Source organism: Somniosus microcephalus, unplaced genomic scaffold (genome assembly GCF_052327205.1).
Source record: "Somniosus microcephalus isolate GS21.2 unplaced genomic scaffold, FLI_Smic_1.0 unresolved_chr2, whole genome shotgun sequence".
NCBI classification, from domain to species: Eukaryota; Metazoa; Chordata; class Chondrichthyes; order Squaliformes; family Somniosidae; genus Somniosus; species Somniosus microcephalus.
In genome coordinates, this window is record NW_028225180.1 from 48,784,037 (window position 1) to 48,796,710 (window position 12,674).

The window sequence follows — 12,674 nt, forward strand, 5'->3', positions numbered from 1 at the left end:
AGAAGGTTGTTGATACCCTACACTGCCAATTCTGGGCAGGACTGGCAGATTCTCTACGAGAGAAATTCGTCTGCGGTCTCCTAAGTGAAGGAACACAGAAAGGGCTGCTTTCTGAGAAAGGTTTGACACTGGACAAGGCTTTCAGTGTGGCTGTATCATGTGAAGCAGCAGCAAGAGGAGCTGCAGAGATACAGCAGAAGCCACAGGACTTCAGCACCCATGAAATGACATGGGGTTTTGAGAGATGTTATCGCTTCGGCAGATCCACCCATGACCAGAGGGACTGCTGGTTCAAGGACAAAGCATGCAGGCAATGCGGAAAGATGGGACACATTACACGTGTATGCCGATCTGGATACAAAAAATCCACTGACAGAAAAAAAAATCAATAAGGAAAAGTACAGAAAGGTACAAATGATGACGGACAGTAGCTCCGAAGACCAGAAGAGCAATAGCGACTCCGGAAGCAAGAGAGTAAGCTCTCTCAAATTACATAATGTAATTGCCAAAGAAGATTGCCAGACCATTTGGGTTACGCTCATGATAGCGGGGTCCCCAGTTAAAATGGAGCTAGATACAGGATCAGCTCTGACCGTCATAAGTTGACGGGATTACGAGCGGCTATTTCCGCATATACCTTTGAAAGACACAGCCATTATCTTGAAGACATATACGGGGCAGAAAGTATACCCCAGAGGAAAAATAAGGTTGCCTGTTGTATGCAACGGCAAGGAAATACAGAAGTTGTATTTATACGTTCTGCAAGATGGTGGTCCACCGCTGTTGGGACGTGAATGGATCAGGAAGATACGTTTAGACTGGCACTCCATTCAGGCACTGATGGTGACCAGTGAGAAAAAAAATGATGAGACGTCAAACCTGAACGATTAAAAGACATCTTGGCCAATGCCAAAGAAGTGTTTCAACAGGAACTAGGAACCTTGATAGGCGTCACCGCCTCAATAAAATTGGAAGATGTGGCAATTCCCAAGTTTTTTAAGGCAAGGCCGGTGCCATACGCAATTCATCCAGCAGTCGAAGCAGAGCTGGAGAATTTGGAAAAGGCAGGCGTGTTATCCAAGATAGATTGGAGCGAGTGGGCAACACCCATCATCCCGGTCATGAAGAAAACATTGAATAATGATAAATCTGAAGAAGAGAGAAAAATTCGCATCTGTGGGGACTTCAAGGTGACTGTAAGCCCGGTCCTTCACACGGTACAGTATCCTCTTCCGAGGAGAGATGATATTTTTGCCTCAGTATCCGGAGGGATACGTTTCACCAAAATTGACTTGGCACAGGCATATCTACAGGTGGAGGTTGAGGAGGCCTCTAAAAAGTATCTCACGATAAACACACACAAAGGCCTGCACCAGTACAATCGACTGGTTTTCGGAGTAGCATCCGCTCCAGCTATCTGGCAAAGAGCTATGGAGCAAGTCCTGCAAGGGATTCCGGGGACTCAATGCTACCTAGACGACATCCTGGTAACAGGAGAAAACGACAACGAGCACCTTGCCAACTTGGAGCAGGTGCTCACTAGGCTGAGAGAACGGGGCCTACGAGCAAATCGCCCCAAGTGCGAATTTTTCCAGAAACAAATATCATATTGTGGCCATATAATTAACGAAGAAGGGTTGCATAAATCACCTGAAAAAAATTGAAGCGGTCATAAAAGCCCCAGCACCTGAAAATGTCTCACAATTAAGGTCGTTCCTGGGATTAATAAATTACTATCATAAATTTTTACCGAACTTGTCAACTGTTCTGCACCCTCTTAACGCACTGCCACAAACGGGAGTAATTTGGAAATGGAGCGAAGACTGTAAACGTGCCTTCCATAAATGCAAAGGCTTGATCACGTCCAAGGAAGTGTTGGCTTATTACAACCCATCACTGCCAATCAGACTGGCGTGCGATGCATCCCCTTACGGCGTAGGAGTGGTATTATCGCATAGATTCCCTGATGGCTCGGAGCGGCCGATAGCTTTTGCGTCACGCTCATTAAACTCAGCTGAGCGTAACTATGCCCAGATCGACAGGAAGGCACTCAGCCTGGTATGGGGAGTGAAGAAATTCAACCATTACCTGCACGGACAAAAATTTACCTTGTTGACTGACCATCAACCCCTCGTCTCCATATTCAACCCTAAAAAGATGTTCCCATTATGACAGCACAAAGGCTACAGAGGTGGTCCCTTTTCCTAGGGGCACACCAATATGACATAGAATACAAAAAATCAAAACAGCATGGGAATGCTGACGGTTTATCGCGCCTACTGTTGCCAACGGTAGAACAGGCACCTACAGTGGACCCAGTGGACATGTTCCACTCAAACATAGTTGAATGTCTACCAGTAACAAATTCTACCATTGAAAAGGAAACGAGATATGACCCGACTCTCTCACGAGTCTACGATTTAACGGTGAAGGGATGGCCAGCACATGGCGAACCACTGTTGCCAGCATTCTTGCAAAGAAGAGAACAGCTGTCAGTGTGCAGAGGAACCTTGATGTGTGGATCCAGAGTGGTGATTCCACCCAAACTCCAGGATAAAGTGCTAAAGGAGCTCCACGAGGGGCATCTGGGTGGAGTGAAAATGAAGAACCTAGCCAGAGCGTTTGTGTGGTGGCCAGGTATCGATGGAGACATCGAAGAAATGGCCAAGAGCTGTCTAGAATGCCAGAAGGCCCAAAACGCCCCACCACAAGCCCCTCTACATCCATGGGAGTGGCCCTCACCTCCATGGCAAAGGGTACACATCGACTTTGCTGGTCCATTTATGGACTCAATGTTCTTAATCGCGGTTGATGCACACTCCAAGTGGCCGGAGGTAATAAAGATGACCTCCACCACCACAGAAAAAACCATCACAGTATTAAGGACCATATTTGCCAGGAATGGGCTGCCTGAACAGATCTGTTCTGATAATGGACCGCAATTTGTGTCCGAAGAATTCAGGAAGTTCTTAAAAATCAATGGGGTTAAGCAGTACACGTCCGCCCCATAGCATCCTGCCACCAATGTATCAGCTGAAAGGTTTGTCCAGACCTTCAAGAAGGCCATAAAGGCCATGGGTAGTGAAGACATAAATGTACAACATAAGGTAGATAACTTCTTGTTTGCATACAGGAATTCAACACATGTGGTTACAAACCAAACTCCCGCCATGATGTTTTTCAATAGAAGACTAAGATGCCGGCTGGATTTGATCAAGCCAAACATCAGAAGGGACGTAGAGAACCGGCAATTTCAAGGCATGAATGAAAGGCCAACTAGAACCTTCCAGATAGGTCAACAAGTTTTGGCCCGGGACAACAGTACCGAGAAATGGCAGCCTGGAACTATTTGCACACGACTAGGACCGCTGATGTATACCGTGGACATTGGAGAAAGCATAATAAGGTGCCATGCTGACCAGATCATAGAGTCATCTGAAAAGGGACAACCTACACCACAACTCTATACGCCTAATGATGAAGTAGAGATACCCATAGTATCTACCTCCGATCCGGTGATACTAGAACCAGATGAACCCGACACTGGCATTGAAGCCAAATCGACCTTGCCAAAAGAACCTACTACACCACCGAAAACTACTACACCACCGAGGCATTATCCGGACCGAGTCAGGAAGCCTCCAGAGAGACTGACTTATAATTGATTAACTGCAGCAAATGTGTAGATTATTGTTCTTGTAAACATATTAATTAATGATTACTTAAAATGTTATGTACTGGTTGTCTAAAAGGGGAGGAATTGTGGTGTATGTACCTTTAAGAGCCCCTGTGTACTGTAATGCCGGTAGTGGCCACTCGGGCTATATAAGCCTGTATAGTGTCTTGTATCTTTTAGTTCACCTCCAGACTTTGTTCAATAAACACCTGTAAACCAACTCCTGCATTCCGCGTCTCCATTAACACAGGGATACAACAACCTCCTCCAGTGCAGACTGACTGAGAGCTCCTCCAGAGACTGACTGAGACCTTTTCCAGAGGAAATTGACTGAGAGCTCCTCCAGAGACTGACCGAGACCTCCTCCAGAGGGGACTGACCGAGACCTCCTCCAGAGGGACTGACTGAAACCTCCTCCGGAGGGGACTGACCAAGACCTCCTCCAGAGGAGACTGACCGAGACATCCTCCAGAGGAGACTGACTGAGACCTCCTCCAGAGAATAGTGACCGAGAACTCCTCCAGAGGTGACTAACCGAGACCTCCTTCAGAGGGGACTGACCGAGACCTCCTCCAGTGGGGACTGGCTGAGACCTCCTCCAGAGGGGACTGACTGAGACCTCCTCCAGAGTGGAATGACCGAGACCTCCTCCAGAGGGGATTGACCGAGGCCTCCTCCAGAGGAGATTGACCGAGACCTCCTCCAGAGGGGACTGACCGAGACCTCCTCCAGATGAGACTGACCGAGACCTCCTCCAGAGGGGAATGACCGAGACCGCCTCCAGAGGGGACTGACCGAGACCTCCTCCAGGTGGGGCTGACCGAGCCCTCCTCCAGAGGAAACTGACCAAGGCCTCCTCCAGACGTGACTGACCAAGACCTCCTCCAGAGGGGACTGACCAAGACATTCTCCAGAGGGTCTGACCGAGACCTCCTCCAGAGGGGACTGAAAGAGACCTCCTCCAGTGGGGACTGACTGAGACCTCCTCCAAAGGGGACTAACCGAGGCCTCCTCCACACGTTGTCACCACTGGTGCCCACCTGATTTCTATCAGTTTATTACCTGGGGTTTAATTTCTTCTCGGAGCTCTGGTTTTCTGGCCTCGGTTTAACAAGTTCTTTTTCGATGTGGCCCCTTTTTTATTTTATGCTCTAAAGTCTGGGGTTAAAGTAGCCCAGCCTGCAATGTGACGAAAATATGTTTACTCATTGTGTGATGAACAGGGGCTGAGAGGAAATTAAATTCAAAAATGGGAACCTGTGGATGGACATTTAAAAATAATGCTTGTGTTTCGGAGCGATGCGACAACTTTGAGGGGACATGGAGGCCATTTGAGGGGGTTTTGACAGAGTAAATAGAGAGAAATTATTTCCAGTGGCAGGAGGCTGGGTAACCAAAGGTCACAGGTTTAAAATAATTTGCAAAGACTAAGAGCGGAGATGAGAATTTTTTCTACAGTGAGTTGTTCTGATCTGGAATGCAGTGCCTGAAAGGGTGGTGGAGGCAGATTGTACTTGTATACTTGTAAAGACAGAGTTTGCAGGGCTACGGGGAGAGAGAGGGACTAATTGGATCGCTCTTTCAAATAGCCAGCACAGCCAGGATGGGCCGAATGGTCTGAATGAATCTATGATTTGTTGCAGATTGATGGGGGCCATTTTGCTGCAGGGTGATGTTGACCATTTTGCGACAGGTTCATGGCGGCCATTTCCCATTGCCTGTGGGGCGCCATTTTTACAGTCCCAGCTGCACTCTTTTGCTGACACTCAGTCTCACCATCTTGTGTAAATTGTATATCCAGCCTCCCGAGTAAGATCACCCGCTTCAATAGACCGACAGGTCGCATCTACAGTGTTATACTGTAATCCTGTCATCGAATTACAGTATGCAGACGAAGCTTGCTTCTGCTCACACTCTGAGGCCATGCTCCAAACCATCGTCAACACCTTCACCAAAGTGTATGAGAGCATGGGATTAACACTAAACATCCGTGAGTCAAAGGTCCTCTACCAACCTGCCACCGCCACACAGTATTGCTCCCTGATTACCAAAATCCATGACGAGGCCGTGGACAACATGGACCACTTTCCATACCTCGGGAGCCAACTGTCTACAGGGGCAGACATCGATGACGAAGTCCAACACCGCCTTCAGTGTGCCAGTGCTGCCTTTGGTCGCCTGATGAAGAGAGTGTTTGAAGACCAGGACCTCAAACCCAGCACCAAGCTCATGTTCTGCAGCGCTGTAGTGATGATCCCCGACCTCCTGTATACTTCAGAGGCATGGGCCATGTACAGCAGGCGCCTCAAAGCACTGGAGAGGTACCACCAATGATGCCTCCACAAGATCCTGCAAATCCATTGGCAGGATAGGCGCACCAACGTCCGTGTTCTTGCTCAGGCCAACATCCCCAGCACCGAAGTTTTAACCACGCTCGATCAGCTCTGATGGACGGGCCACATCGTCCGCATGCCTGATACGAGACTCCCAAAACAAGCACTCTACTCGGAGATCCGGCACAGCAAGGGAGCCCCAGTTGGGCAGAGGAAACGCTTCAAGGACATCCTCAAAGCCTCCTTGAAGAAGTGTAACATCCCCACCGACACCTTGGAATCCCTGGCCCAAGACCATACAAATTGGAGGAGAAGCTTCCGGGAAGGTGCCGAACACCTCGAGTCTCTTTGCAGGGAGCAAGCGGAAGCCAAGCGCAGCCAGCGCAAGGAACACACGTCAACCCAAGCACCCCGCCCACCCGCCCCTTCAACCACCGCCTGCCCCACCTGGGACAGAGACTGTAGGTCCCGCATTGGACTCATCAGTCACCTGAGAACTCATTTTTAATTTGCAAGCAAGTAATTCTCGGTTCCGAGGGACTGCCTAAGAAGAGAAGAATTGTCGTTTGGAGAAGATGGGATGTACATTTGAGTAACCTGTATTTAATATATTAGAACAATTAAGCCAGCTGTTATGAAAATAACGAGGAGACCAGGCGCGAGCTGAAGTAAGCGGTGGAGTTTTATTAAGACAACACAGGGACCACAACAATAACTTGCATTTATATAGCAGCTTTAATGTAATGAAGCGTCACAAGTCAATTATCAGGCAAAATTCGACACTGAGCCACTGGTAGGTTTTAAGAATCGTCTAAAGGAGGAGGGGAGAGAGAGGTAGAACTGCGGAGAGGTTTAGGGAGGGAATTCCAGAGCTTAGGGCCTTGGCAGAAGAAGTCATGGCGCCAATGTGGAGCGGAGAGATCGCAAATGTTGTAGGGATACCAGTTAGAGTCTGACTCCTCACTGGGATCGACACACACTGTACACAGGGACACTTGTTACAGAGTCCGACTCCTCACTGGGAGAGACACACACTGTGCACAGGGACACTTGTTACAGAGTCTGACTCCTCACTGGGAGAGACACACACTGTGCATAGGGACACTTGTTACAGAGTCTGACTCCTCACTGGGAGAGACACACACTGTGCATAGGGACACTTGTTACAGAGTCTGACTCCTCACTGGGAGAGACACACACTGTACACAGGGACACTTGTTACAGAGTCTGACTCCTCACTGGGAGAGACACACACTGTACACAGGGACACGTGTTACAGAGTCCGACTCCTCACTGGGAGAGACACACACTGTACACAGGGACACTTGTTACAGAGTCTGACTCCTCACTGGGATCGACACACACTGTACACAGGGACACGTGTTACAGAGTCCGACTCCTCACTGGGAGAGACACACTGTACACAGGGACACTTGTTACAGAGTCTGACTCTTCACTGGGAGAGACACACACTGTACACAGGGACACTTGTTACAGAGTCCGACTCCTCACTGGGAGAGACACACACTGTACACAGGGACACTTGTTACAGAGTCTGACTCCTCACTGGGAGAGACACACACTGTACACAGGGACACGTGTTACAGAGTCCGACTCCTCACTGGGAGAGACACACATTGTACACAGGGACACTTGTTACAGAGTCTGACTCTTCACTGGGAGAGACACACACTGTACACAGGGACACTTGTTACAGAGTCTGACTCCTCACTGGGAGAGACACACTGTACACAGGGACACGTGTTACAGAGTCCGACTCCTCACTGGGAGAGACGCACTGTACACAGGGACACGTGTTACAGAGTCTGACTCCTCACTGGGAGAGACGCACTGTACACAGGGACACGTGTTACAGAGTCCGACTCCTCACTGGGAGAGACATGCACGGTACACAGGGACACTTGCTACAGAGTCTGACTCCTCACTGGGAGAGACACACACTGTACACAGGGACACGTGTTACAGAGTCCGACTCCTCACTGGGAGAGACACACATTGTACACAGGGACACTTGTTACAGAGTCTGACTCTTCACTGGGAGAGACACACACTGTACACAGGGACACTTGTTACAGAGTCTGACTCCTCACTGGGAGAGACACACACTGTACACAGGGACACTTGTTACAGAGTCCGACTCCTCACTGGGAGAGACACACACTGTACACAGGGACACTTGTTACAGAGTCTGACTCCTCACTGGGAGAGACACACACTGTACACAGGGACACGTGTTACAGAGTCTGACTCCTCACTGGGAGAGACACACACTGTACACAGGGACACTTGTTACAGAGTCTGACTCCTCACTGGGAGAGACACACACTGTACACAGGGACACTTGTTACAGAGTCTGACTCCTCACTGGGAGAGACACACATTGTACAGAGGGACACTTGTTACAGTGTCCGACTCCTCACTGGGAGAGACACACACTGTACACAGGGACACTTGTTACAGAGTCCGACTCCTCACTGGGAGAGTCACACACTGTACACAGGGACACATTTTGCAGAGTCTGACTCCTCACTGGGAGAGACACACACTGTACACAGGGACACATTTTACAGAGTCTGACTCCTCACTGGGAGAGACACACACTGTACACAGGGACACTTGCTACAGAATCTGACTCCTCACTGGGAGAGACACACACTGTACACAAGGATACTTGCTACAGAGTCCGACTCCTCACTGGGAGAGCCACACACTGTACACAGGGACACTATGTTTGACACGGCCCTTGACTGTGTCCGTTCTATCTCCCGCACTTCTGCCTTCACCCCGGCCCCTCCATCACGGAACCACGATAGAGTTCCCCTGTCTTCCCCTTTCACACCACCAGCTTTTACATTCAACGGATCATCCTCCTCCATTCCCACCACCTCCAGCTTGATCACACCACCAAACACATCTTTCGCTCCCCTCCCCTTTCAGCATTCTGAGGGGACCGCTCCCTCTGTGACACCCTGGTCCACTCATCTAACGCCCCAACACCCCTTCCCCTTCGCCCGGCACCTTCACGTGCAAGCACATGAGATGCAATACATACCCTTATACCTCCCCACGTCCAACTGTCCAGGGCACCAAGCACTCCTTCCAGGTGAAACAGCGATTTACTTGTACTTCTTGCAATTTATTATACTGCATTCACTGCTCACGATGTTGTCTCCTCTACATTGGGGAGACCAAACGCAGATTGGGTGAACGCTTTGCAGAACACCTCCGTTCAGTCCGTAAGGGGGACCCCCGAGCTTCCTGTCGCCTGTCACTTTAATTCTTCGCTCCACTCCCACTCAGACCTCAGCATCCTCGGCCTCTTTCATTGTTCCATGGAAGCTCAGCGTAAGTTCGAGGAACAGCACCTCATCTTTCGATTAGGCACTTTACATCATTCTGGACTCAACATAGAGTTCAACAATTTCAGATCATAACCTCAGTCCCGATCATATATATATTTCTCATTCACACTATTTGACTGTGTCTTTTTTTCTTCTCTCCCACATGGCAACTGTCGTTCATTCTGCCAGCGCAATTTACAGTTCATCTAGAACCATCCCTTGTTTCTTAACCTGTCCCATTACCATCTCCTTTTGTCTTGAATATCACTTAATGACTCTTAACCTCTCCTGCCTTCTATGCTATCACAGACCTTCCCTTTTGTTCTTTCATCCCCCCCCCTTTCCCAGTCCCTGAACTTGTTGAAAATCTCTTCCATTTCCTGCTGTTTTCCAGTTCTGATGAAAGGTCATCGACCTGAAATGTTAACTCTGTTTCTCTCTTCACAGATGCTGCCTGACTTGTTGAGTATCTCCAGCATTTTCTGTTTTTATTTCACTTGTTATGGAGTCCGACTTCACACTGGGAGAGACACCCTGGACCATGTACAGCAGGCACCTCAAAGCACTGGAGAGGTACCACCAACGCTGCCTCCACAAGATCCTGCAAATCCATTGGCAGGATAGGCGCACCAACGTCAGTGTTCTTGCTCAGGCCAACATCCCCAGCATCGAAGCTCTGACCATGCTCAATCAGCCCCGATGGATGGGTCACATTGTCCGCATGCCCGATACGAGATTCCCAAAACAAGCGCTCTACTCGGAGCTCCGGCACGGCAAGAGAGCCCCAGGTGGGCAGAGGAAACGGTTCAAGGACATCCTCAAAGCCTCCTTGAAAAAGTGTAACATCCCCACCGACACCTGGGAATCCCTGGCCCAAGACCGCACAAAGAGGAGGAGAAGCATCCAGGAAGGCGCCGAATAACTCGAGTCTCTTCGTCGGGAGCAAGCGGAAGCCAAGCGCAGGCAGCGCAAGGAGCACACGTCAACCCAAGCACCCCACCCACCCGCCCCTTCAACCACGGTCTGCCCCACCTGTGACAGAGACTGTAGGACCCGCATTGGACTAATCAGTCACATGGGAGCTCATTTTTAAAGTGGAAGCATGTCATCCTTGGTTCCGAGGGACTGCCTAAGAAGTAAGAAGGAAGGAAGGGAGAGACACCCAGGAATACTGAGTGCAATTGTCAGTGTCCCACTGCAGCACAGTCTGAGCCCCACCCTGGGCCCTTCCTGTCTGTGCATTTCCCCAGTGCCCCATTGGGGAACATTCAGCCCCGGATATCCTGTAGAAGCAGTGCTGTGGGGATGGGCGGCTGAGTCTTGGGACCCTGTGGCTGGGCCACTGACCTCACAATGGGAGATGAACCGCGCTCAGCTCGAGCTGGGAACCCTTAAATTAAATTAAAATCAAATCATCGGCCAAAAATGGTCAAATAATGAGAGCAGTGACGTCATCAATTGAAATGTTCACACTGTCACATTCATTCCGGGTCTGGATTCCTGCAGCGACTTCAGGAGTCTCTTTCCATTTGAACTGAACTGATTCGCCCACAGCCTGAAACAGATTAAAGATCAAACGGAAATAAACAGATTGAACAACAGTGTAAATAAAAGGGAGACTGGGGTTAATATTTCAATAGTAATTACAGACAAATAACGCCTTTAACAGTGACTGAATCCTATCTATATTAGATTTATTACATTGAACATTAACACAAACACTCACCAGATCTGTTCCAGACTCCCGCAGGTCTGTATGAGGTGGCGGAGAGCGGGGACGGATCGGTCTGTGAAGGAGGTATAACTCAGGTTCAGAACCGTCAATGACCGGTTTGTACTGAGAGCGGAGGCGAGATCCTCAGCACAAGAATCGGTGAGATCGACAGCACGCAGCCTGAGGTCAGCGAGAGAGAGATAACAGGAATCAGAGTAAATCCCCAGTGTTTATTAATAACACTGTTACTGATAATAATAAAGTACAGTGTTTTACATCCAGTTATTATAAACACACTCTCTCACAATCTGGTACTTACCACAGTTTCTGTATTTTACAATCCGGGTTCTTCAGAGCTGCAGACAGTAGTTTCACTCCTGAATCTCCCAGTTTATTATTACCCAGGTTCAGATCCGTCAGTGACCGGTTTGTACTGAGAGCAGAGGCGAGATCCTCGGCACAAGAAACTGAGACCGACAGCCTCCAGCCTGGGGATCAGAGAGAGAAATAAGAGGAATCAGAGTAAATTATTACTCTGTGTTTATCAATAACACTATTACTGATAATTATTTACAGTTATTATAAACACAGTCTCACACAGTCTGGTACTTACTCCAGTTTCTGTATTTTACAGTCCGGGTTCCTCAGAGCCACAGACAGTACTTTCACTCCTGACTCTCCCAGTTTATTGTGACTCAGGTTCATAACGGTCAGTGACTGGTTTGTACTGAGAGCGGAGGCGAGATTCTCAGCACAAGAAGCTGTGAGACCTACAGCCCGTAGACTGGGATAAGAGAGAGAAATGACAGGAATCAGACTAAATCCCCAGTGTTTATTAATAACACTATTACTGATACTAATAATAATGTACAGTGTCAGACATCCAATTATTATAAACACAATCTCACACAGTCTGGTACTTACTGCAGCTCCTGTATTTTACAGTCCGGGTTCCTCAGAGCCGCAGACAGTAGTTTCACTCCTGAATCGCCCAGTTCATTGTTCGCCAGTCTAAACACAAACAGAGAGAGAGAAACAAACTGATATATTTCTCTCTCTCGGATATTACAGCAATCATCGAGAGTACTTCAGGACATTAATAACCCGGTTTCCCCTCGCGATTTCCACCTGGGTCGGGAGCGGCCGGGATCCGTGGCAGGTCAGGTGTGGCTGGGATCGGTGCCAACCTGGTGCATCATGTGGCATCCAGGGCGTGCAGTGTCAAGTGAAGTAAATCTGACCATGGTGAGGCCATCTCTGGCGTCCCGGTCGGCAATGTGTTTTGGTGTTGATGCCCTCTCTGCTGTGCAGCATCAGGAGTTGCGGAACAGGTTGGTGCTGTTGTTGGTGCTGCTGGTGTGCCTGGTGCTGCTGGTGTTGGGGCTGATGGTGGTGGGACTTTGAGGCCCAAGGTGAGAAAGTATAAACCATACACATGCTGATGTAATAGTTGGCAGGTGACCTTGAGATGACAGAAGTAATCTGTTAATGGTGAGAGAGGTTGTTCCATTGAGGGGACAATGGATAGAGAGTTTGCTACAAACACTTGCAACCTGCATAAAGCTCAATCTGTGTTCCAAATGCAGTAA

General features: G+C 49.0%; 1 protein-coding gene across 1 annotated transcript in view; it reads right to left on the bottom strand.

The window, feature by feature from the left end:
* Nucleotides 1-10,387: 10,387 nt before the first annotated feature.
* LOC147092611 (NACHT, LRR and PYD domains-containing protein 12-like) overlaps nucleotides 10,388-12,674 on the bottom strand; it is a 52,638-nt gene continuing 50,351 nt past the window's right edge. The window contains 5 exon segments of the mRNA XM_085975966.1: nucleotides 10,388-10,926; nucleotides 11,098-11,265; nucleotides 11,405-11,566; nucleotides 11,699-11,869; nucleotides 12,010-12,096. Of these exon segments, the coding sequence (XP_085832092.1) occupies nucleotides 10,839-10,926; nucleotides 11,098-11,265; nucleotides 11,405-11,566; nucleotides 11,699-11,869; nucleotides 12,010-12,096 (676 nt within the window). The 3' untranslated portion in view covers nucleotides 10,388-10,838.